Source organism: Narcine bancroftii, chromosome 4 (genome assembly GCF_036971445.1).
Source record: "Narcine bancroftii isolate sNarBan1 chromosome 4, sNarBan1.hap1, whole genome shotgun sequence".
NCBI classification, from domain to species: domain Eukaryota; kingdom Metazoa; phylum Chordata; class Chondrichthyes; order Torpediniformes; family Narcinidae; genus Narcine; species Narcine bancroftii.
In genome coordinates this window covers 293436679-293464359 of record NC_091472.1, presented here as the reverse complement: position 1 = coordinate 293464359, position 27681 = coordinate 293436679, and the positions used below count along the sequence as shown (strand labels likewise).

Here is a 27681-nt window from a genome sequence, read left to right as displayed (position 1 = left end):
ACTTTGAGTTTATTAATAGCCACAGATTTTTTTTAATTTGAAAGTATCAGTTGTATTACTGCAGTTTGGGGATTTCAGATATGATGAGCTTCTCTGGCAGCACATGAGAGATGTAGATGCTGGAATCTGGAGCAAAGCACAATCTGGTGGAAGAGTTCCTTCCAAGGAAGGAAGAAAAAAAAAACCAGATTTGGCAAAATATTTAAATATTATATGCAATGGACTTTATATTTCCTGTCATAAAAATGGAGGGGTAGTCTTCATTTTCTTTTCACAATTCTTTTCCTATACATACCACATAATCAGACCATATCATACACAACTTCATACAAACAAGCCTTTACTTATTTGTGAAACTACATACAAAAGTTACTGTATATCGATTTAATAGAATTTTGGACTGTTTCATCACTATTTTTTTTTCCCATTTTTTTTTTTATTTTTCACACCATAAATCACATTAGCCATGATATACACTATTTCTTTTTCACACATATACAGTGACTTTTTGTTTCATCACTATTGAAGTCATTTTCTTAAAATATATCTACAATTGAAAGAATCAAGCATCTCAGTGTAATTGAGCACAAAGTTGCTTGATAAAATTAACATTGGTTAATAACTCCATGTTAACTTTTTCCTTCCTCCAGGCAAATATGCAATGCGGGATCTTGTGCATCGCCTTCCAGGAGGCCCAACACTAATCATGCTTTCTGATGCCACTGTTGCTGCAGTGTGTTGTGCTTTACACGAGGTTACGATAAAGAATATGGAGAATGCCAAAGCATTAGCTGATGCCGGAGGAGTTGAGAAACTCGTTAACATTACAAAAGGGAAGGGAGAAAGGCAAGTAGACAAATGGGAAACAAATATTCCACCTTATTATTTATGTTCTATTTCATTTATTATTTATTTTTAAATGTAATAAGACTATTTGTAGCAACTCCTATGATAGAGGTTGACTACATTTCATTGATTTTCATGCTAAAAAATATTTTCCCTTTCTGTGACCTGTATGAAATTTTTGTACACTGTCTTGAGGGATTTATTGACACCTATTTATTGATAGTTAACCAGAAAGTGACAGCCAGGAGTGATTGAAGGATTCAATCTATTTCAGTAGGAGTTAAATATTTTTATATGACCCAGACTACTACCTTATCTATCTGTCAGATAGTTCGCAGAACGCACCCTTACATACACAGGTTAATTAAGCTGTGAGCTACAAGTCACATGATGCATATGATTCTTTGTTAGTTCCTGCAGCTGAACATATTGTTACAGTTGTCATGCATTTTTTTTCCTCCTTTTAAACTGAATAGATTAAGTATCCTGAATTCTTTATGTCTCCACTGGCAAGCTTCACCACGGTTTATGAGAAGCATTCGTGTTTAAGATAATTGGGAGCAAATGGAGAAGGTTGTACCGTTGACCAATGCAAGCCTTATTTTACTGCAGATTATATAAAGAGACAACATTGAAATTCACTTTTCTCCACGGATCCCTTCACTCTGTGATCTTGCCACAATAGAATTTTAGACCACTACAGGACAAAAAACAGGCTATTCAACCCATTTAGTCTGTGCCAAAACATTATTCTGCTAGTCCCATTGATCTGTAGCCAGTCCATAACCCTCCAGGCCTCTCCAATCCATGTATCTATTCATTTATTCTTAAAATTTAAGATTGATCCTGCACTTACCACGTCAGAAGGAAACTCATTCCACACTCCCACCACTCCCTGAGTGAAGTTCCTCCTAATGTTCCCCCTAAACCTTTCCCCTTTCACCCTAAAGCCTTGCCCTCTTGTATTTATCTCTCTCAATCTAAGTTGAAAGACCCTTCTCACATTTACTCTGTCTATACCCCAGATAATTTTGAAAACATCTATTAAATCTCCCCTCATTCTTCTGCGCTCCAAAGAATAATGTCCTAACCTGTTTAATCTTTTCCTGTAACTCAACTCCCGAAGACCCCGTAACATCCTAGTAAATCTTCTCTGCGCTCTTTCAATCTTACTGATATCCTTCCTATAGGTAGGCGACCAAAACTGTACACAGTACTCCCAATTCGGCCTCATCATTGTCTTATACAACCTCACCATAACATCCCAACTCCTATACTCATTACTTTGATTAATGAAGGCCAAGATGCCAAAAGCTTTCTTTACAACCCTGTCTACCTGTGACACCACTTTCAGGAATTATGTATCTGTATTCCTAGATCCCTTTGTTCCTCCGCACTCCTCAGTGCCCTTCCATTTACTTTATATGTCCTACCTTGGTTTGTCCTTCCAAAATGTAAAACTTCACACTTGTCTGCATTAAATTCCATCTGCCACTCACTAGCCCATTTTTCCAGATCACAGGATAATGGAACAAAAGCAGGCCACTAGTCCTATCGGGTCTGTTCCGTGAGTATGCACTAAGCTAAACTAAACTCACCCCTAGTTCCAATTACCAGCCTTTTTCCCATATCCCTTGATCTCATTACTAATGAGAATCTTATCCATTTTCTGTTTAAATACTCCCAGTGATCTGGCCTCCACTGCTTTGTGCTGTAGTGAGTTCCATAGATTCATGACCCTCTGACTATAGAAGTTTTTCCTCCTCTCTGTTTTAATTGGATAACTTCTAATTTTAAGACTATGACCCCTTGTCCTAGACTTGCTCATCAAGGGAAACATGTTATCCACATTCACTCTGTCAAAACCTTTCAATTTTCAAAATGTCTCTATGAGATCCCCCCTCACTCTCCTGTACAACCCAAGAGCTGCCAAACATTCCCCAGACGCCAGCCCCTGAATTCCAGGAATCATCCTGGTAAATCTTCTCTGCATCCTTTCCAACAACATCACATCTTTTCTAAGTTAGGGGCCCAAAACTGTACACAGAATCCAAATGAGGTCACACCAGTGCCCCATAGAGCCTCATTAACTCCTCTCTATTCTTAAACACTATATCTCTTGAAATGAATGCTAGTATAGCATTTGCCTTCTTCACTACCAATCCTACTTGGGTATTAACTTTTAGATTACTCTGCACAAGGATGCCCAGGTCTCTGCAACTCCGAGGATTGAATTTTCTCCCCATCAAGATTGTCCTCTGTCTGTTTATTTCCACTGATGTCCCAGATCCCTCTTCAAGCTTTGAAAGCCTTCCCCGGTGTCCACAACACCTCCAGTCTTAGTGTCATCAGCAATCTTGCTGATCTAATTTATCACACTATTGTCCAGATCATTGATATAGACAACAAACAACAATGGTCCCTGCACCAATCCCTGAGGGACACTACTAATCACAGGCCTCCAGACTAAGGAGCAATCATCTGCTACCACTCTATCTTCTCCAATTCAGTCATTTTGAATCCAGTTTACAACCTCTCCATGGATACTTAGTGTCTGAACCTTCTGACCTAACCTCCCATGTGGAATCTTGTCAAAGGCCTTACTAAAGTCTATGTAGACAACATCCATAGCCTTTCTTTCATCTACTTTCTTGGTAACTTCTTAGAAAAACTCTATAAGATTCGTTAAACATGAACTACCACACGTAAATTCATGCTGACTCTCCTTAATCAGCCCTTTGTCGTCCAAATACATGAATAACCAATATCTCAGAACACCCTCCAATAATTTACTGATGTCAGGCTCCTTGGCATGTAATTTCCTGGGACAACATGAGGTATGCGCCAATCCTCTGGCACCTCGTCCATGACTAAGGATGTTTTAAATATTTCTGCCAGGTTCTGCAATTTCTACACTGGTCTCCCTCAAGGTTTGAGGGAATATCATGTCAAGAACTGGAGATTTATCTATCTCTATTCACTGTAAGGCAGCAGGTACCTCCTCCTCTTTAATCTCTGCATGTTTCATGACACTTCTGCTTGTTCCCCTTCCTTCCTTGTACATTGTGCCAATTTCTTGAGTAAATACTGATGCCAAAAAACTGTTCAAGATCTCTCCCATCTCATGAGGCTCCATATATAGACAATTACTCTGATCTTCCAGAAGTCCAATTTTATCCTGGCTATCCTTTTGAACTTAACATACTTGTAGGAACATTTAGAGTTGACCTTCACATTATCTGCCAAAGCTTCTGACTTCTGTTTGCCTTCCTGATTTCCTTTATAAGTACTTTCTTACATTTTCTTTACTCTTCCAGTACCTCATTTGCTCCTTGTTGCCTATATCTGCTATACACCCCTCTTCTTAAGCAGATCACATTTAATAAAAATGATGCATAACTAAATTCCTGATTTGCCCTGCTGAATTTGTGTTTTCAATGCACGATACAGGAACACTTGTTCCTTGCACTTTTCCAAAGTAAAGGGTTTTTTTTGTAGTTCCCCACAGTACTGCTCTTTGCTACAATTATAGTACAAATTCCTTTGTGAATTCCAGTGGCTCTGCTCGATTTAGTTGCGTTCGTAAGATTCATCATGAGATCTTGTGATCAAAAAACCTCTGAAGGACCTCTTCATTTTAAATGGGCCTTTTAAGAAGCCTGTATTCATTTATTTGATATGGGCACGGTGAACCCATCTTTTCATTGCAGCAAGTAAGACTTTCAGTGCATGTGTACATTGAACAATGTATATTACAACAATCTCATTATCATTTATCATATGCCAATATGCAGCCTAGGTCATGTTACAAGCAGATACAGACAACTTCACTATGTGAAGAGTTCAATGAACATTTGTGCCTGCATCAGTGAATATTTATGCCTCTTCCTGTTATGGAATAAAGGTCAAAGGATATTAATTTTCCCTCATTTTGGAATCAGTCACAAATTTTAAACATTTACCTGAGTGAAAGACCTTGAGGGAGGCTAGTGTAGAAATTGCAGGGGCTCCGGCAGATATATTTAAAATGTCCTTAACCATGGGTGGAGTGCCAGAGGATTGGCGACAATGATCCTTCTAATTTTTTAGTAGTCAGTGTGTGAAAAAAATCTCATGTTGCGCAAATTTTTTTCCCGTGACACACGTATGTGTGGACTGAATGCTTGTACAAATATAAACTTGAAATTGTTTCCAGATCATTTTGGCACAGCCTGGCTAATAAAACTGTATTGGCTTGTTTTAATATAATACAAGTATGATTGGATTCTTTGAAATAATGTACAGTATTTAGTTAAGATTTTATTCTATCCTTTGAACTATTTTGTTCAGTTTGTTGTTCTATTAAATAAAACATCAGTGAGCATTTCTTATTTATATGTGATGTAATGTCTAAATAAATTAACTGACAAGTCAACAGAAACAGTTAGCTAAGAGATTATTTTCAATAAGTGTAATTATTAATTACTACATTATTTTATGTAGTTAACCTTTGTGGTGATTGCAAAACGTATGCACACGCACACAACTTAGAGGGAACAGTGATTGTCTGTAGCTCATGCTGTTCCGTTATTTTAAAAAAACTCCAAAAGTAACCTTGAAAATAATAAGACACCGAACTGGATGTCAGTAGTAGGTAAATTATTGGAAGGTGTACCAAGAGATCAGATATACTAGTATTTGGATAGCCAAGAACTGATTGGGGATAGTCAACATGGCTTTGTGCATGGTAGGTCATGTTTAACCAATCTGAGAGGTTTTTGAGGAGATTACCAGGAGAGTTGAAAGAAGTGCTGTGGATGTTGCTTACATGGACTTTAGTAAGGCCTATGACAAGGTCCCATGTGGGAGGTTAGTCCAGAAGGTTCAGACACTCGGTATTAATGGTGAGATAGTAAACTGGATTCAACATTGGCCATGCGGGAGCAGCCAGAGAATGGTGGTGGGTGATTGCTTCTCAGACTGGAGGCCTGTGACTAATGGTGTGTCTCAGGGATCAGTGCTGGGAACATTGTTGTTTGTCATCTATGGATGATAATGTGGTAAATTGGATCAGCAAGTTTGCAGATAACACAAAGGTGTTGTAGACAGCAATGAAAATTTTCAATGCTTGCAAAGGGATCTAGAACAGCTGAAAAATGGTCTGAAAAATGGCAGATGGAATTGAATACAGACATATGTGAGGTGTTTCATTTTGGAAGGACAAACCAAGGTAGGACATGCACAGAAAATGGTTGGGCACTGAAGAGTGCGGTAGAACAGAAAGCTATCATAGATAGATAGGGCTGTAAGGAGAATTTCATAAATGAATGAATAAATGAATAGTTTCATAGATGGCCTTCATAAATCAAAGTATTGAGTCTAGGAGTTGGAATGTTACGGTAAAGTTGTATAAGACATTGGTGAGGCCAAATGTGGAGTATTGTGTGCAATTTTGGTCACCTAACTACAGGAAAGATATCAATAAGATTGAAAGACTACAGAGAAGATTTATTAAGGTGTTGCCTGGATTTCAGGGAAAATTAGGATTTTTTTCCCCAGAATCGTAGAAGAATGAGGGAGATTTAATAGATGTATTTAATATTATAAAAGGGTATAGACACAGTAAATGTCGGTGAGCTTTTTCCACTGAGGATAGGTGAGATACAAACCATGGGTCATGGGTTAAAGATGAAAGGGGAAAGGTTTAGGGAGAACATTAGCTGGAACTTCTTCACATAGAGTGTGGTGGAACGAGCTGCCAGATGAAGAGCTGAAGAAGGATAAGGAAGGCTATGGATTGGGTGCAGGTCAGTGGGACAAGTTTGGCACAGACTAGAAGGGCCTGCTTCTGAGCTGTAATGTTCTATGGTTCTTTAATAATTATGATACTTTAATCATTTTAAAGATAAATAATCTTACTCTCTCTCCATGTGCGTGCGTGCGTGCGTGCGTGCGTGCGTGCGTGCGTGCGTGCGTGCGTGCGTGCGTGCGTGCGTGCGTGCGTGCGTGCGTGCGTGCGTGCGTGCGTGCGTGCGTGCGTGCGTGCGTGCGTGCGTGCGTGCGTGCGTGCGTGCGTGCGTGCGTGCGTGCGTGCGTGCGTGCGTGCGTGCGTGCGTGCGTGCGTGCGTGCGTGCGTGCGTGCGTGCGTGCGTGCGTGCGTGCGTGCGCACACACAAACACTCATATGCACACATGATCCATCATGAGCTCTGTCACAATCGATCTCACCTTCATGATTTTGTTCTTTCTGATAATCTCTTCCTCTCATGATCTCTCTCCCTATGTCATAATATCTCTCCCTTTCTCATTTGAGCGGAGATTGGTCACATGACCCAGTTAGCTGTGCCACTTTTCTTTTTTTTTAATTTTTGTTGTGCCACTTTTCAAGAACATCATGGTTGATCTGATTTTTGGCTGTTTCTCAATTACACTTAAGTTCAAAAATCTATCTTTCTCAACCTTGAATATATTCAATGACTTGACCTCTATATAGGAGAGTTATTAAGATTCACTCCTCATTGAGAAAAGAACTTTCTTCTCATTTCTGTCTTAGATAGGCAACCTGTCATTCTGAAACTATAGCACCAAGTTCTGGGCTGTTCATGAGAAGAAATATCCTCTCAGCACCTGCCCTCTCAAGCCTTCTTTTATGTTTTAAAAGATTGCCTGTCATTCTTAAAATATGGGTTGGATTCTGTTGGACTCTGAAATGTAACTGAACAGAGCATACATTTCAGATAGTTACCTGAACTTTTTTTTCCAGAGGTTAGCAGGAATAAATTTATGCAGAGCAATGTTAACATCATAGAATAGTCTGCTGCAGATGGTAGTAAAAGCTGAATATAATGTTTATTAAAAGAAAAGTTTGAATGAGTGGAGAGAGCTGCTTTTGAGAATCAATTAAGTGCATGGGATTGAACTGAAAGCTCTTCTGAAAACCAATTTGTTTTTTTAATGAAGGTGCAATATTTAATACCTGTAGAATAACTTTAAAAGGGCATGAAAATATAATTTATCCACCATATTGCTTCACAACCTGATGTGGGGAATGTTCACCCAAAACAGGAAGAATATTAAAATAAGTACAAAATCCTGGAAATATTCAGTCGGTCAAACTTTATATGTAGAGAGTGGGAAAGCAAGGGTCGACCTTTCAAACCTGTTACCTTTCAAAACTGGAAAATGTTGCTGATATAGCTCTGCCAGGTTAATGAACATTGTTCAAGGATTCTTCACTCTAACAAAGGGCATTATTTCAGTTGTCATTTAACAAAAATCTAATTTGCTGCAACAAAGTTAAGAGACACATTTGGAAGCTGTATTTTGAACACACAACTGTGAAAACAAGTAATATTTAACAGTCTTTTTGAGTGAGATAATAGAAAAGAGTCTGAAATAAACAAGCTATTTAAAATGGAAAACTATTCTCTTGGGAACCTGTGCTCTTTAATCTGGTAACAGTAGCTATCCGATGAATAATGTGCAAGCCACAGCTGGCATGTTACAGCTTGTCAAAACAAGAGCAGATTGTTTTTGATTTACTGCAGTTTTTATAGGGTGAAGATTGACTCGCTTTTCTCACCATCCACAACAGGTGGTATGCCCTGCTACAGTTAAGGATTTACTGTACTTCCTGCTCCGTCAACTTTCACATAACAAATGGTTCTCTAAGAACCTAACCTCTTTGCAAACTGAAGGAGACTTGTACAACGTGTTTTAATTAAGAGTGCTTTCATTGACAAAAGAAATGATTGTGCCAAGACAGAGGAGAATGGTACTGCAACAACTAAAAGAACAAGAGAGAGGCCTCCAAGTTATAAATGGCAAGATGAGAAATATTACCAACCGTAAGAGTTATACAGCACAGAAACAGGCCCTTCAGCCCAACATGTCCATGCCCAGCCAAGTTAGTCCTAATTGCCTGCTTTCTGCCCATGTTCCTCAAAATATTTCCTGTCCATGTATCTATCTAAATATATTTTAGACATGAAAATTATATCTGCCTCTGGCAGCTTTTTCCGAATATCCACTACCCTCCGTGTGAAAATGTTTCCCATAAGGGCCTTTTTAAATTTTCCCCTTTCTTTTTAAATCTGTGCTGCCTCGTGCGTGATTTAATACCAAATGGAAGCATTGATTGGTCCGAAATTGATGTTAAGTTCAATTACATACCCAAATAAAAGATGACACTGTTCATTGAACTTTGTTGGAGACCATGGACAGCATTGAAGTAATGCAGATAATTCAAATGGTATGTGACAGGAAGTTCAGTGTCAATGCATGTTAAATTGGAATTGACTGCATTTTATGTGGACAGAACTGATAATTTAATACAAAATGAAAAAGCAAATCCTGTTAAAGTTTCACATCAAAAAGACCCAGCATTGGTGTTTTTCAAGTAGCTTCTTGAGGCTTCTCTGACATTCAGCCCTAGTACCTCACCCCATTTTCATATCCTGTGATCCCTACTGTGCATAAGTATCTCCAATTACACTCTTGCTGAACAATTACATTCAATACTGAGTATCCCTCTGATGGAAAATAATTCCAGGTTCTCAATCTTTCCTCTCAATCTTAAGTGGATGAAGCCTCATTGTTCGATAGTTTCCAGGCAAGGGAAATAAACACAGCTCCGTGAATATTGAGTCCATTAACATTTTCAGTGAGATAACCTTGCAATTTTTCCAAATGTTATGTTGGTATTTTCCATCAAATCTCTCAATAGGACAGCCATCTTAATCTCAGGAATTATATAACGAAGTAAAATGCAGTCAACCTTCCATTTTACATATCTTTATTTGATTTTCTTCGGGAATCATTCTAGGCTGAATTGCATTCATGTTCTTGTGTCACGGATTAATGACAAATTTTATATTTGCACTAAATTTTGTATCTCTTTAAGATATTCACTGAAAGTCGTTAAGGCAGCAGCTCAAGTCCTCAATACGTTATGGCAATACCGTGACCTTCGGAGCATTTATAAAAAGGTAACCAAAAATGCAGAGAGGTTATTTTTTGGTTTGAAATCTAATTATTGTGTTTACTTCCTGACTTTCTTTATTTTTTTACAGGATGGATGGAATCAAAGCCATTTTATTACACCAATTTCTACTCTGGAACGTGACAAACAACGATTTTCCACTTCTCACCCAATGTTACCAACAACTAATCAAAATATGTCACCTATACTTCAATCTGGTAAGTTTATCATTATTAACTAAGGAAAATTAAAATAGTTGCTCATATATCTTAAATGAGCTTTGCTTTCTAAATTTGTACCAACATTTTCCCACTTACTTTTGTCAAATCCTTTCTTGGGGCATGATCACAGTTCCATTCCATGCAAAAGATATAACCATGTAACCACTTACAGCACAGAACAGGCCAGTTCGGCCCTACTACTCCATGCCGTAGCAAATCCCCACCCTCCTAGTCCCACTGACCAGCACCCGGTCCATACCCCTCTAGTCCCTTCCTATCCATGTAACGATCCAGTCTTTCCTTAAATGTAACCAATGATCCCGCCTCGACCACATCTGCCGGAAGCTCATTCCCACCACCCTCTGCGTAAAGAAATTTCCCCTCATGTTCCCCTTATAATTTTCCCCCTTCAATCTTAAACCATGTCCTCTAGTTTGAATCTCCCCCTTTCTTAATTGAAAAAGCCTATCCACATCTGTCCCTTTCAAAATCTTAAACACCTCTATCAAGTCCCCTCTCAATCTTCTACGCTCCAGAGAAAAAAGCCCCAGTCTGCACAACCTTTCCCTGTAACTCAGACCCTGAAATCCTGTCAGCATTCTCGTGAACCTTCTCTGCACTCTCTTTATTTTGTTTATATCTTTTCTGTAATTTGGTGACCAAAACTGTACACAGTACTGTGCCTCACCAATGCCTTGTACAATTTCATCATAACCTCCCTACTCTTGAATTCAATTCTCCGATTTATGAAGGCCAACATTCCAAATGCCTTCTTCACCACACGATCTACCTGAGTATCAGCCTTGAGGGTACTATTTACCATAACTCCTAAATCCCTTTGTTGCTCTGCACTCCTCAATTGTCTACCATTCAATGTATATGACCTATTTAAATTTGCCTTTCCAAAATGTAGTACCTCACATTTATCTGTATTAAATTCCATCAGCCATTTCTCAGCCCACACCTCCAGCCTTCCTAAATCACCTTTTAATCTACGGTAATCTACCTCACTGTCCACAACACCACCAATCTTTGTGTCATCCGCAAACTTGCTTATCCAATTCTCCACCCCTACATCCAGATCGTTAATATATATAACAAATAATAGTGGACCCAGGACCGAACCCTGAGGAACTCCACTAGTCACCGGCCTCCAATTGGACAAACAATTTTCTACCACTACTCTCTGACCACCTCCCATCCAACCACTGCTGAATCCATTTCACTACCTCCTTATTTATATCTAATGCCTCCACCTTTTTTCCTAACCTCCTGTGGGGAACTTTGTCAAAAGCTTTACTAAAGTCCAAATAGACAACATCCACAGCTTTCCCTTCATCAACCTTTTTTGTAACCCCCTCGAAAAACTCAATCAGGTTTGTCAAGCATGATCTACCCCTGACAAAACCATGCTGATTACTCCCTATCAATCCCTGTACCTCCACAAATTTGTAAATAGCATCCCTCAGAACACTTTCCATCAACTTGCCCACCACAGGGGAAGAAATTTCCTGATATTGTGCCTGATTTTCACAATTTAATTTATACCCTCTACTTTTTAACAATTTTTTTACACTTCATTGAGAATTGCACTGTAATCTGCATTTGGTTTTCCTGAATCAGATAAACCACACATCGGGCACAGTATTAAGCAGAATAGTCAAATTATTTATTCAGTTTTGGATTATTTCGAGTAGTGGTACAAGAGGCAGATGTTGCTTCTGCTGCAATTGGAGAAGAGGAGAAGGCAGAGGATGGAAGAATATACAAAATCATCATGGGTAGAACTCCAATCCAAAACTGGGAGAAGAGTGCAAGAGGTTGGCGTAGCGGTTAGCCCACACCTTTACAATGCCAGCAATCAGGACTGGGGTTCGAATTCCACGGTGTCTGAGGGTTTGCATGTACTTCCCATGTTTGAATGGGCTTTTCCTGGGGGCTCCGATTTCCTCCCACCATACAAAACATACTGGAGGTGTATGTTAATTGGATGTAAATTGGGCAGCACGGACTTGTGGGCCGAAATGGCCAGTAACCGTGTATGTCGACATTTAAATTTTTCAAAAAAATTTATTTAAATGTATATAAATCTTAAAAATATGCTCGAAGTGAGATTTAAGTGGCTGGTGGAAGGTAATGTCAATGCAGAAGCAGGTTGGGTGAAAGGTTCTGGGAAGCAAAAAAACTTAATTATTTGTTGGGATTATCAACCACTATTGCCAATTCCAAAAATATGGAATAAAAAGAAAATTCTGGGGCTTAACGGAAAGCAACACCACAGTGAACTACCAAAAGTGATCTTGAGTAGGATGAGAAGAAGGAAACCATAAAACACCACGGCACAGAAAACAGACCATTCTGCCCTTCTAGAATGTGCCAAAATGTTATTCCATTAGTCCATTGACCTGCACCTAATCCATAACCCTCCAGACCTCTCCCATCCATGTATCTATCCAATTTATTCTTAAAACCTAAGAGTGAGCTCGCATTTGCCTCGTCAAATGGCAGCTCGTTCCACATTCCCACCACTCTCTGAGTGAAGAAGTTACCCCTCATGTTCCCCCTAAACCTTTTCCCTTTCACCCTAAAGCCATGTCCTCTCGTATTTATCTCTCCTAATCTAAGTGGAAAGAGCCTACTCGCATTTACTCTGTCTATACCCCTCATAATTTTGAAAACATATATCAAATCTTCCCTCATTCTTCTACACTCCAAGGAATAAAGTCCTAACCTGTTTAATCTTTTCCTGTAACTCAACTCCTGAAGACCCCGTAACATCCTAATAAATCTGCTCTGCACTCTTTCAATCTTACTGCTATCCTTCCTGTAGGTAGGCGACCAGAACTGCACACAATACTCCAAATTTGGCCTCGCCAATGTCTTGTTCAACCTCACTATAACATCTCAACTCCAATACTCATTACTTTGACCAAGATGCCAAAAGCTTTCTTTACAACCCTCTCTTCCTATGGTGCCACTTTCAGGGAATTGTGTATCTGTAATCTCGGATCCCTTTATTCCTCAGCACTCCTCAGTGCCCTTCCATTTACTGTGCATGTCCTACCTTGGTTTGTCCTTCCAAAATGCGACACCTCACACTTGTCTGCATTAAATTCCATCTGCCATTTTTCAGCCCATTTTCCCAGCTGGTCCAGATCCCTCTGCAAGCTTTAAAAACCACCTTTGCTGTCCAAAAGGCCTCCAATCTTAGTGTCATCAGCAAACTTGCTGATCCAATTTACCACATTATTATCCAGATCATTCTTATAGACAATGGTCCCAACACCGATCCCTGAGGCACACCACTAATCACAGACCTCCAGTCTGAGAAGCAATCATCCACCACCACTCTCTTGTCTTCTTCAATTCAGCCAATTTCAAATCCAGTTTACAACCTCTCCATATTCTGAATTACAATCTTATCACTTCAATAAACCAAACTTCGTAATTGCAGCTTTATGTAGCCTCTAATTCGTTAAAATAAACATTTTGTATAACTTCGCATCCAGATTTTCATAACAATGAGTTAAGAAAGCATTCGATTATATTTAAAGGCAAAACGATATAAGAAATGATTAAAACTAATAAGATGATAAGACGACGAGATAAGACGAATTCAAAGAAAAGTATTTTGATGCTTACGCCTCTTCCATGGTTCTTCGAAGACTGAACACAAGCTCCCTGTACGCCCGGATATTATGACATTTGACATCATAGTAACTATGGTAAATCTACAAAAACAAATTTAAGGGGATAGTCATAAAATTAACAAAAATCAAAAACACAACGTTTTAACCTTTACAGGATCTTGTCAAAGGCCTTACAAAAGTCCATGTAGACAATATCCACAGCCTTTCTTTCATCTACTTTCTTGGTAACCTCCTCAAAAACTCTATAAGATTCGTTAAACATGACCTACCACGCTCAAATTCATGCTGACTGTTCTTAATCAGCCCTTGGCTGTCCAAATACTTGTATATTCAATCTCTCAGAATACCCTGCAATAATTTACCTACTACTGATATTGGGCTCTCTGGCCTGTAATTTCCTGGTTTACTTCTAGAGCCTTTTTTAAACAACAGGACAACATGAACTACCCACACCTTACCCGTGGCTAAGGACATTTTAAGTATTTCTGCCAGAGCTGCTGCAATTTCTACATTAGTCTCCCAAGGCCTGAGCAAATATCATGTCAGGCCCAGGGAATTTGTTGTAAGGCAGCAAGCATCTCTTCATGACACTTCTGCTTGTTTCCCATCCTTATGCCCCATGCCAGTTTCCTGAGTAAAACTGATGCAAAAGAACTGTTTAAGATCTTCCCCATCTCTTGAGGCTCCAAACATAGATGGCCACTCTGATCTTCAAGGGGTCCAATTTTGTCCATTACTATCCTTTTACTCTTAATATACTTGTAGAAACCCTTAGGGTTTACCTTCACATTATCTGCCAAAACATCCTCATTTTCCTTTTTGCCTTCCTGATTTCCTTCTTAAGTATATCCTTAAATTTTCTGTACACTTCTAGTACCTCATTTACTTCTTGTTGCCTATACTTGCTATACATCTCTCTATTCTTCTTAACCAGATCACCAATATCCCTTGAAAACCAAGGTTCCCTATGCCTGTTAATTTTACCTTTAATCCTGAAGGGAACATGCAAACTCTTCATTCTCAAAATTTCACCTTTGAAAGCCTGCCACTTTTACCGAACACATCCTTGCCAGAAAACAACTTATCCCAATCCACTCTTTCTAGATACTTTCTCATTTCCACAAAATTGGCCTTTCTCCAATTTTGAATCTCAACTCGAGGACCAGACCTATCCTTCTTCCATAATTAACGAGAAACTAATAACATTATGCTCTCTTGGCCCAAAATGTTCAACTTCCCATACTTCTGTCACCTGACCATCTGGTTCCCTAATAGGAGATCAAGTATTGCATCCCATCTCATTGGTACCTCTATATATTGATTTAGAAAACTTTCCTGAACACATTTGGCAAACTCCAAGCCATCCAGCCCTTTTACAGTATGGGAGTCCCAGTCAATATGTGGTGAGTTAAAATCTCCTACTATCACAACTTTCTACTTCTTAAAGCATGACTATTTTTGATGAAGAGCAGTTAGTTAGGATATGTGGGTTCCCATTGCAGCTCTATAATCTGAAGAAAATTAAAGGAACGATTGTTAAAATTGTAAATATGTTCAGCCAAATGGAAATGTTAGAGGTAGGAAATTTCCGCCATTCTTTTCTCTAACGTGCTTAATAATGAGATCTGGAATCTTGACACTACGTTCCCTTCATGGCCACTGCCTTCCCGTGCGCTTGCTGATTTGATTTTATTTACTCAAACAATTTATTTGACTTGACAAAGTTATCTCTCAACAATTATCTCTTTAATTTTCTGTTAGTAAAGACATTATAATTTTATTAAAATATAGACGTACAGGCCATTTCATCCCATGAGTCCATGCCACCCAATTAACCCCGGCGAAAACCCATGCAGATACGGGGAGGATGTTCAATTCCTTATAGAGAGCATGGGATTCAAACCCGAAACCGATTTCTGGTGCTGTATTGGCATTGCGCTCACCACTACGTCAACCATGCCCCCCAAACTAGTATCTAAGTTACTGTTACACTTTGACATATAATTTGGTCAATGTGTTTCCATTTGGAATGATATCACATAGGCTATAAAGTGTTTTGCAATGTCAAAGTCATGAATATTGATAAATAATTGCAAGTTTTGATTCAATCTGATTATATTATTGTATTGTTTACAGTGGCTAGCACGACCTCTTCACCAGCACTCTTGGGAATCAAGGATCAACAATCTAATTATGAGAAAACAAAGGCTTCAGTGCAATATTACAACAGCCAAGGAGACAATATAAAACACAAGGATTTGACCATGGGTAAGAAAAGGAATGAATACAACAAACATTTTTTTTCATAAATGTAAAATGTTTCACATATTGTCTTGCAGGAGCTTTTGAAATTTGGTCTGAAAAGGTTATTTGAGAAATTTGAAGTGTACTTTGTAAATTTCAATTCATTAAAATAATTAGCATTCTTTTCAAGTACTGGAGTTTTATGGTGATTGGCATAATAGTTAACATATGAGTGTATAAAATAGGAGCAGGAGTAGGGCCATTCAGCCTTTCAAGCCTGTTAAACTATTTAATAAAATCATATTCACATTCCTGTCTCCGTGCTAACCTCTTACTTGCATTATTAAGAATGCACCTACTTCTGCCTTAAAAATGTTCAAAGAGTGCTTCTATTGCTCTCTAAGGAAAGGAACTGAAAAGATTTATGGTCCTCTGTAATAAAAAAATTAGATTGGTACATTTCTCTGAACTACTTCCAACACATTAATAATCCATCCTAAGAAGACCAAGACCTTGTACACACCTCCACATGTGGTCTCTCCAGAGCATAACCTTACTTTTGTATTCAATTCCCTTAACTATAAACAACATTTCATTAACTTTTCTAGTTAATGTTTCTGCATTCTAGCATTTTGTGAATCATGTACTAGGACACCCAGACTTCTACAATCTCAGCATTCACATGTTTTTTTTCCCTGCCATAAATATTAACTTTTTCCAAAATTGTGCTCCATTTACCAGATCTTTCTCCATTCGCATAACCTACCGTTGCAGCCTTTTAACCTCCATTTTACAACTTATTTTCCTATCTTTGTGTCATCAATAAATCAAGCAACAACCATTCCTTTGATGTCTTCATCCTATATGTAAAAAATTTGAAGCCCATGTACCACTCATCACATCACGCCAGCCAGAAAAAGACCCATTTGTGTCTACTCTTCCTCTTAGCCAGCTAATATGTGATCCATGTCAATATATAATCTCCTATACTTTGTTTTATTTTTCACAATAACCTTCATACATTACATATAAAAAACAATCCCCCTTTATTTACACCTTACATTACTTTTTTAAAACGGAACAAATGGTCAGAATGTACTCCCTTTCACAGAAGAAGGTTATCTAAGATTTCAAGAGTATCGAGGTGAACTGGGAAAGAGGACCAAGGAATGGCAGATGCAATTTGACTCGCAGAAGTGTGAAATGTTGCGTTTTGATAGGTTAAATATGGGCAGAACATACTCAGGGCTCTGGGGATTGTGTACAACAAAGGGACTTGGGGGTACAGGTACAAAGATCCATGAAAGTGGTGAAGCGGGTTGATAGGGTGGTGGAGAAGATGATTGAATTAGTCAGTCAGGCTATTGAGTACATGGTCAGCAACATCATGTTACAACTGTACAAGATTTTGGTGAGTCAGTACTTGGAGAATTGTGTTCAATTTTGGTCATCCATTTATAGGAAAAGTACCATTAAGCTGGAAAGAATGCAAAAAAGATTCACAGGAATATTACCAGATCTGGTAGGCTTGAATTATTAAGAGGCTGGGACTTTTCTGCTGGGTGAAATGGCTGGGGTGGGGGGGTGGGGTGGGGGGGTTGGCGGAGAAAGATAGCCTTTTTCCCCAGGGAAGTACAGGACATAAATTTAAAGTGAGTTGAAGAGACCTGAGAGGCACCTCCTTCACACAGAGCCTGGTGGGTACTTAGAACAAGCTGCCAGAGGAAGTGGTAGAAGTGGGGATAATTGTAATGTTTTAAAGACAATTAGACAGGTACATGGATAGGAAAGGTTAGAGAGATATTGGCCAATGGCACTAGCTGGTTGGCAAGGGCAGGTTGAGCTGAAGGGCCTGTTTCTGTGCTGTAAATTTCTATGGCTTGGCTTTGCAAGCTTACCTTGAATTTTTCTAAATGCTCTTCTATAATGTTTTTAATAATAACTTGCAACATTTTCCCTCTGTCAGATATTAAGTAGCTTGCCTGTAGGTTCCTGCTTTCTATGTCCCTCCATTTTAAAATAAAGGACTTATATTTGTTTTTCCCAATCTAATAGAAACTCCCTAAGATCTAGGGAATTTTGGAAAATTAAAACCAACACTTCTGTTTTCTCATTAGGTACTCATAATGCCCATAAATGACGTCTATTAGGCTGAGAGATTTATTTACCTAGAACTCCAGCAGTTTGAGTTATAACTTTCCTGAGTTCTTCCATCCTTTCCATTTCATGATTTTTACAACTATTTATGTTGCTTGCATCTTTGAGTTAAAACACATCACAGAATACTCTTGTAGATTTCAGTCTATTCCAGATTTAGGAAAATCAAACCCATTTCATAGTACTTGAACGTAAAGAAACTAACAGATGCTGGAAATCTGAAAAGGAAAAAGTCCTAAGATACACAACAGAGCAAATAATGGATTTAAAAAAATAAGTTAACATTCCAGATGATGACATTTCATCGAACAGGAAAATGAGGAGAGAAGTTGGCTTTAAGTTGCAGATTGAGAAGAGGTGGAGAGAGTAAAGAGAATGTCTCTGAAAGGGTAATGACCAAGACTATCCAGGTAAAAACACAGAAATGCTGGAGGAATTCAGCAGGTTTTGCAGTGTCCTTAGGAGAAAAATATATTATAAACCGACGTTTCGAGCCTAAGCCCTTCTTCACAGCGTCTACAGACTTTTGTGTTTCACAAGGTTATCCAGGTGACAACATCTGGAAACATAGAAACATGGGAAATAGGTGCAGAAGTAGGCCATTTGGCCCTTCAAGCCTACACCACCATGGCTGATCATCTACTCAGTACCCAGTACCTCCCTTCTCCCCTTTAGCCACAAGGGCCAAATCCAACTTCCTCTTAAATATGGATAGGGAACTGGCTTCAACTACTTCCTGTGGCAAAGAATTCCACAGATTCACCATTCTCTGAGAGAAAAAATAAAATTCTCATCTCAGTCCTAAAAAATAATGGACAAAAGACAGTAGGAGCTGGAGGAGCCAGCACCGCCATTTTTCAGATCATGGCTGATCATTCTCTGTCAGTATCCATTCCCTGCCTTATCCCCATGACCTTTCATTCCCCTGCCTTCAAGAGCCTTATCTAACTCCCTTTTGACCATATCCAGCGAATCTGCCCCCACCATCCTCTGCGGCAAAGCATTCCACAGATCCACACTTATCTGGGTAAAAAGATTTCTCCTTATATCCGTCCTAAAGGGCCTTCCCTTTATTCTTAAACTGTGCCCTCTAGTCCTAGTCTCTCCCAACATTAGGAACATGTAATCTAAATTCACCCTGTCTAGACCCTTGATAATCTTATATACCTCAATCATGTCTCCCCTCATCCTTCTAAACTCCATCACATATAAGCCCAATCTTTCCAAACTTTCAGCGTTATGTCAATCCTGCCGTCCCCGGAACTAAACTTGTAAACTGTGTCCCCTGGTTCTGATTTTCCCCAATGTCGGGAACAACCTTCCTGCATCTAGCCTGTCCAATCCTTTAAAAATTTTATACATTTCTGTAAGAATTCCCCCCCCCCCCAAAAAACATCTAAATTCCAGCAAGTACAAGTCTAGTCGATCCAGCCTTTCTTCATATGTAAGTCCTGCCATCCCTGGTATCAATCTAGTGAACCTTCTTTGCACTCCCTCCATAGCAAGGATGTCCTTCCTCAGATAAGGAGACCAAAACTGCACACAATACTCCAGGTGTGGTCTCACCAAGGCCCTGTACAGCTGCAGTAGAACCGCTTTATTCCTGAACTTGAATCATCTTGCTATGAATGCCAACATACAATTAATTCGCTTTCCTCACTGTCTGCTCTACCTGCTTTCCCACTTTCAATGACTGATGCACAGCGACACTCAAGTCTTGTTGGATCTCTGCTTTTCCTAAACGGATATCATTTAGGTAATAATCTTCTCTCCTGTTCTTTCCTCCAAAATGGATAACCTCACATTATATTGCATCTGCCATGCCTTGGCCCACTCACCGAACTTGTCCAAATTACCCTGCATCCTCCTAGTATCCTCTATACAGCTAACCCTGCCACCCAGCTTCATGTTGTCTGCAAATTTGGAGATGTTGCTTTCTATTCCCACATCTAAGTCATTGGCATATATTGTAAATAACTGTGGTCCAAGCACTGAGCCTTGCAGAACCCCACTAGTTACTGCCTGCCATTTTGAAAAGAACCCATTTATTCCTATTCTTTGCTTCCTGTCTATCAACCAATTCTTTATCCACCTTAATACCATATCTCCCTTACTGTGTGCCTTAAGTTTGTACGCTAATCTCCTGTGTGGGACATTATTAAATGTCTTCTGAAAGTCCAGAAATACCACATTCAGTGGTTCTCCCTTATCCACTCTACTAGTTACATTCTCAGAAAATTCTATTAGATTAGTCAGACATGATTTTCCCTTCATAAAACCACGCTGGCTCTGTCCGATGGTATCACCACTTTCCAAATGTGCTGCAATCGCACCTTTAATAACTGACTCTAGCATTTTCCCCACTATCGATGTCAGACTAGCTGGTCTATAGCTTCCCGATTTCTCTCTCCCTCCCTTCTTAAAAAGTTGGGTTACTTTTTCCACCCTCCAATCCTCAGGAACTAATCCAGAATATAAAGAGTTTTGAAAAATTATCACTAATGCATTCACTATTTCTTGGGCTACTTCCTTAAGCATTCTTGGATGCAAACTACCCGGCCCTGGGGATTTATCTGCCTTTAATCCCGACAATTTACCTAACACGACCTTTCGGTTTACAGTTAGTTGGTGTATCTGAGAGAGGGCAAGGGTATAATCTTTGAAGGAGTGTAAATCGGACTTTTACCCCCTCCATAAATCTTCGTCCATGAAGCCAAGCCAAAGAAGAATAAAGGTAATGATGAAATAAAAACAGGGAGCATTTGTGGAGAAGGAAAAATTTAAGATTATGTTACCAGTGGATAACCTTGCATCAGAAATGACCAGATCTGACACATTTAGGAAATTAGATTTATCTGAAATTGTTGAATTCAACATCAAGTCTCCAGTGTTGCAGCATTCTTAGTAAAAAAAAAAAGATGAGAGACCTCAAGCTTATGTTGGGCTTCACTGGAGCAGTGTATGAAAGAGCAAAGTATCACATCAAACCTTTCCATGAGCACTCTGTGCATCCAGCCATGCACACATCCCTTTCTCTGGTGCAGGCATTATGGGAGGGCAGGTCCACCATTGCTTTTTCCTCGAGGTATTTATAAATTGTACACGATACCGCTACCAACTTTCCCACGCTGTATAAAATGTGCACTATAGCGCTACCAACTTTCTCACGCTGTTTAAAAATTGTCCGCTATTGCTATTATTGTCACTCTCTCTCTCTCTCTCCTGCTGCGTCTTTCCCATGACGAAGTTTATACCTTCCTTTTCATCTTTATTTATTGGTAGCCCTTTCCCACTGTCCCTTATAAAGGTTGATATAGGTCAGCACAACAGGGGCTGAAAGGCTCATACTGTGCTGTACATAAAGCTTAATTATGTTATAATATAAGATTATAATACATTGATCAGGATTTAGGGCAGGTCCATCACTCAATCTGTGTTGACGTCACTGGTAGAAGTTGGAACAGTCCTAACCCTGGGGATGGCTCCTTGCAAGTGTGAAAGGGTTCAGTGTCCCAGTTAGGAGTGGTCAAGTGTGAAAAGCCAAATCCCCATTCCTATCCCGGGACACTGAATGGCCAAGTTAGTTGGATGCAAGTGTGAAAAAGCCTTCTAATTCATATTTTAAAACTTTTACACAGCACCATAATAAATTTTACAGTGAATGTAGTAAGTTTAAAGGGAGGTGAACACATAGGCAATTATGCATTTAAAGGGAACTTGGGGAATGGGACCTGATATATTAGAGTGTTGGAGAAGGCGCCTGGTAAGCCAGTGTCAAACCATTGGGATTTGGGAACAATTCCATTGCGGATTATCAGAATTTTGCTGTTCTCCATGGGAGTGAAAAGGAATGTCTTTAAATTGTTACTTTGATAGTGTATGACAGGGAAATAGTTATTAATTTGTTATAATTACACAGAATATCTTGTTCTGTTTTCTCCTATAATAATTTTCTATGTAAATTTATTCTCAATTCTCTGCTACCTTTCTTTCTTAATGTACAGCATACCATTCTTTCACCTACAATAAGTCATTATTAGATGTACTGTTGGTCTTAGAATTTATTTACCAGATGAATATTTAAAAACAAATCAATTTTAAAATTTTCCTCTCTTCCATGTCCAGGTATTTCACTTTCCATGCTTGTTTTTGGCTGAAATATCACAATTATTGTATAATTTTTTTTACTGATTAATTTCAATGCCTTGATTTATAGGTTCCAGTAAATTATCGCCAATTTACATAGGTTCCTATTCTTCACCAGCAAAGGAGGAATCAAGACGGCTTCATGTAAGTATTGATTGGGAAAATTAAAATAGAAAATTTCTACTTCTGAGTATAATCTCGAAATGGCTTTACAGAAAATAGAGATGCATCTTGTTTGAGGTTGTATCCAATATAGATGAATAAGTTTATTTAAAGCAGCTGAGACTTCTATGAATTGAGGTAGGAATGAATTAGGAATCAAGGTTAAGCATATAAAAAATGTAGATTATTTAGGGTCAAAGAACAGAATCATATAACATTTACAATTGTAGAAAGAGGCCTTTTGATCAATTGTGCTGATGCTGATCAAGAAAGATCTACCATTTTAATCCCAATCTTGTTAATTATTCTGCAAATGCACATCCAAGGACATTCTGAATGTGATGAAGATTTCTGCCTTTACCTGCCTTTCTGCATTGACACTTCTCAATGTCTGAGGTGGATGTCCTCTTTAAGCATTCACTCCTCCAGTCCTTTTACCAATTACATAAAATCATTGTCTCTTGATTTTTGATATCTTTGCTGAGGTGATACAAGTCATTCTGTTATTTTCTATCCAAGTTCCTAATAATTTTAGACACCTCAATTAAATCTTGCCTCAACTCCTGATCAATTTCAGCCTATCCAATTCTCCTTCAGCCATAATTTTTCTAACCCTGATAATATGTTGCATCTCCTCTACACTTCTTCATTTTTTGGATAGTCAGATGACCAGATTTGTTCACTTACACTGCCATTCTGGCATAAACATCCTGCTCTTAATTATATACTTTTGCTAATAGAAGAGAGTACTCTAATAACCATTTTATTGAATTGTCGTGCTACAAGATCTCTGAGCTTCCATACCTTGCAGTAACTTCCTTGCTTTGTTGCATGACTTTGCACTTATGGATTATATTCTGTGCCACTTTTCTGCACATTTGACCTATCAATTGATATCCTGCTGTTGAAAATATCCTCCTCACTGTTGATCACCAGGACATGTTTTTTTATCATCTGCAAACTCCATTATAAGGATTTTTAAAAATGAAGTAGGAGTAGGTTATTTCCCCTTTGGCCCAGTTCTACATTCCAGTCAGATTGTGTCGGAGCTTTGAATTTCGCTTCATTTTTCTGCATTAACCTCCTTAGCCATAATTTTCTACATACCTTGACTTGTTGAACCCAGCATTGAATATGCTTGCATGACTGAATCTCCTTGGACAGTTTGGGTTGAAACTATCAGAGATTCTCCATATTCTGGATAAAGAAATTAATTTTTTTTAATTTAGACATACAGCACGGTAACAGACCATTTCGGCCAACGAGCCCATGACGGCCAATTACACCTGATTAACCTACAATCCCAGTATGTTTTGAATGGTGGGAGGAAACCAGAGTCACCAAGGGAAACCCACATAGACATGGGGAGAACATACCAACTCCTTAGAGACAGCACGGGATTCGAACACAGGTCCCAATCGCTGACACTGATCATAAATAAAAACAGAAAATGCTGGAAACACCCAACAGATCAGGCAGCATCTATGGAGAAAGATACAGTTAATATTGCAGGTTAATTATCTATTATCAGAATTGGCCAGTCTTGATAAATGTTGGAAATTGTTAAACTCTTAAGTTAAGACTACAGGGCTGTTACAAGCCTAGTTATCTTGCAATTTTGTTTCTTGAGCTTGTGTTAAGTTTTAATTGAACAGCTTGAGGCCAAAGTCTAAACAAATCTCAGTTATCATTGAAAATTGATCAATCTGTGTTTGTTTTTGCTAATGAGAGCATAAGACATAGGAGCAGAAATAGGCTATTCAGCCCATTGAATCTGCCCCACAGATTCATATTCCCACTCAGCCCCACAGCCCAGCCTTCTCCTCATAACCACTGAGGTGCCTTGGCTAATGAAGAACCTGTGGTAATAACTGAATGCAGTTCACTGAATTGGAAGAGGTACAATAAATTTTTGCTTCACCAAGAGAGAATGTTTGGTGGTGAGAAAGGAAAGGGTAAAAGGGCAGGCATTCCTTCTGTGGTTGCCTTAAGAAGGGAGTAGGTATTGGATGAGAGCAGGAAGGAGCAATTGGAAAAAGAGGTGAGCGAATCACTCCATACTATTGAAACAAGGGCCATTGCACATAATCCATGAAGTGACAGTCAATTTTGGATCCAAGCTTAACCCTCTCTCTGCTGGTGAAACTCAGCAGGTCAAGCAGCATCAATGTGAGAAAAGATATGGTCAATGTTTAGCGCTAAAATCTTTTATCAAAGCTCACACTTATTTTAGATTCCAGCATCTGCGCCCTCCTGACTGTCCATAGCAACCATTCTCAACTATTCTTTAGCGATGGCACTCTTAGTTTATGGGCCCCCTTCCTTGTGAAGCAGTCAAGTTTAGTTGGTTTCTTCTACACTTATCTCCTACCAACCGCATTTTTGTTTTAAATTTGGTTTTATTCCGTGGCCTCCTTAAATGTGCTGTGGTCCCCAGGGAGGCCATATGGCCCCTCATTGAGAATGGCTGGTCCAGAGCTTAGACCCATGCGGGTTTCCATAGTTCTCCCCTTCTGTTATTAACAGCCTGGGATATATTCCTTTTTTGAGAAAATGCTAAGCTCCCTCATATTTCCTCCTTTACCATGTTTATCCCATCCAAAATTTCACACACTTTCTCTCATAGCCACTTATGCGCATCACCCCCTTTATTGAAGAGGGTTGTAAACTATTCATTCAGAATTTTACCCCTCCTCCCCATTTCCTTATTTAATCCTTAAGTGTATCTATTTACTGACAGAAAATACCTGGAAATATTTAGCTTATCAGGCAGCATCTATGGAGAAATAAACATTGGAATGAGAATCTATTCGTATGCTGTTGGTCTTTCTGAACTTAGAAAACTTCTTTTGGTTTTCTTTGATTTTACCTGTCAGCATACCTTTTCTTCATGTATAATTTCTCATAATTTCAACCCTCCCTTTTCTAGTTGTTATGCTCTACCAAGCTCTCAGTATATGACCCTCGATGCAGTTCATCAAACAGTGAGCTCTTATTTTTGGCGATCTTTCCCATTTTCATTATGAAATATCATTATCATAAACCTCTTGAATCTCTGAAGTGTTTCCCTCGGTTTGTTTTTCCACTGGCAAAAGTGCATTCTTTGAAAAATATCTGCTGTCTGTTCAATTTTGCACTTAACCTGGTATGTCTTATCTTAGAATGTGTAATAGCTAGTTGATCAAAATTACTGGACAAGATGAAATCAGATCAAGTTTTGAAGATAAATCCACCTCATTTTCAAAAACTTTGAGAACTGTCAAATGTTATTTTTGGCTGTGAGCTAAAAATGCAGGACTGAAGTACCAGTTTGTAAGGAAAACTGTTCTTATAATTTGAATGTATTTTAAAACAAAGGAAAGGGGAAGACAAATTTTTGGAATTTGCAAGTATGGCACCAGGTCAGTGTCATATACAACTTGCATATTATGTCACTAGTAGCATTTACTGAAAAATATTTTAATATTTATTATTCAGCTCTATTAAATATTATTGATTGGTGTTCATATGTAGTTGCTCTATTTCAGTTTTGTTAATTTTAACATTTTATCAGCATCCACAGATGTACTATAGCCAAGATGACTCAAGCAGAAGAAATTATGATGCTTATAGACTGTATATGCAGTCTCCTCAGAGTTATGAAGACCCTTATTTTGATGACCAGATTCATTATCCACCTGTCACAGATTACGCATCACCTCGTGGACTAAAATCTTCAACTAATTATGTTGACTTGTATTCCACAACACGGCTGCCTTACAGAGCAGATCAGTACCCAGGATCCCCAGATTCCTGGGTTTAATATAGGAAAACAAAGTAGAAGAAAATGTCTTTTTGCTCCATTTTTGAGATTTGATTGCAAATAATCATTGATATAAAAGATTTCTAGTGGAGACAGTGTGAATGTAACTTAAAGAAAGGAATTGAGGATGTGTATCTTGCGGAAAGGGATATGGAAGGAACAGCAAAGGAAAATTGATGAGTCTTTAAGTCAGACTAGGTGTTAGATTTCTTAAGTAGTTTTTATAATTTGGTGGTGGTGTGGGCAAAGTGATGAAAGGTTTGAGATGGAGGAAAATAGTGGATAATGTGTGGCAAAATAAAATGTGAAACTTCTGTGAATAAAGTATTACTTTTGGTTTGTACATACATTTTAAATATATATGTCCATTTTGTTCTACTGAAATACTGAATCTTCAAATTATGTATTCCATACACTTGTAAATTTTGCTTTCTTTGGTGTAAATATAGAAATGCCATCTGAACAAGGTTGAATTCATTTCTTAAAGGAATGTCCTGTATTTAAGATCATTTTAAAATACGGGAGTCTAAAAAAGATTAATTAATCCAAATGAAAATAAGTACATTTTGTTTTAAAGGAGTTTTGTAATTTCAAAAAATGTGTATTTCCCAGTAAACTGAAAACTTATTTTTCCATTCCCATTCCGTGGCTGGTTTCACTGCCATTTGCTATATGCATTTATAAATAAATGTGATCATTCCATACATTGAAGTATTGAGCTCAAGATGTTTTATTTTTCTTTGCTAGTTGTGCAATATTTGTTGTTCTATCACTAATGTTTATTAGATGTAGAAAACTGCAGTACTGAAAACTGGAAATATAAGCAAATGGTTGGAAATACTCAGCAAATTAGACAGTATCTATGAAGATAGAGTTAATGTTTCAGTATTATTATAATTATAAATATCGATGACATTTTCTGTTTTTATAACTGGTGCATATTCTAAGATTCCAATATTATAGGACTCCAAACAAAATGTATTGCTTTTGTGATGCAGTAACTTTTGGTTTTATTCTCCTTCTTGAGTGTACATTCGTTGTGTTTATATTTTTTAAATATTCTAGCAACAAATTTGAGAATGATTCCCCTCTAAGCATTTGTCTTAAATCATCTTTCAAATGTTTTTAGGTCTCAAAAGTACTAATTTTAAAAACATAAACTTGATGTGGGATTTTTAGTTAAAGGACAAAAAAATAAAACATTTCTTAGTCTATGGTGAAAACCTTTATTTGAGGATAAGAGATTACAGTAAAAACAGACCAAAGTGTTGGAGGAACTCAGCCAGTCTTACAGCGTCAATAGGAGATTATCTTTATCTGGTGCACCAACAACTTTGCACTTAGTGTTTCTAAAACTAAAGAGTGATTGTTGACTGCAGGAAAGGAAAGCCAGAAGTATACAATCCAGTGATCATTGGGGGATCAGAGGTGGAGAGGGTGAGCAAACTTAGGTTTTTGGGAGTCACTAAATCAGAAGATCTTTCCTGGAAACCA

At 38.4% G+C, this 27681-nt stretch overlaps 1 protein-coding gene across 15 annotated transcripts in view; it reads left to right on the top strand.

Moving 5' to 3' along the window:
• Positions 1-26898, top strand: part of pkp4 (plakophilin 4) — a 198259-nt gene extending 171361 nt beyond the window's left edge. For 14 of the 15 annotated variants that reach the window (XM_069935461.1, XM_069935462.1, XM_069935459.1 and 11 more), the window contains 6 exons: positions 651-846; positions 9728-9812; positions 9897-10023; positions 15813-15944; positions 22294-22367; positions 25939-26898. In XM_069935461.1, coding sequence (XP_069791562.1) covers positions 651-846; positions 9728-9812; positions 9897-10023; positions 15813-15944; positions 22294-22367; positions 25939-26187 — 863 coding nt within the window. In that variant the 3' untranslated portion in view covers positions 26188-26898. Of the gene's footprint in view, positions 1-650; positions 847-9727; positions 9813-9896; positions 10024-15812; positions 15945-20698; positions 20798-22293; positions 22368-25938 lie in introns of those variants that run through there. The other variant, XM_069935468.1, reaches the window with a different exon arrangement.
• Positions 26899-27681: the final 783 nt, after the last annotated feature.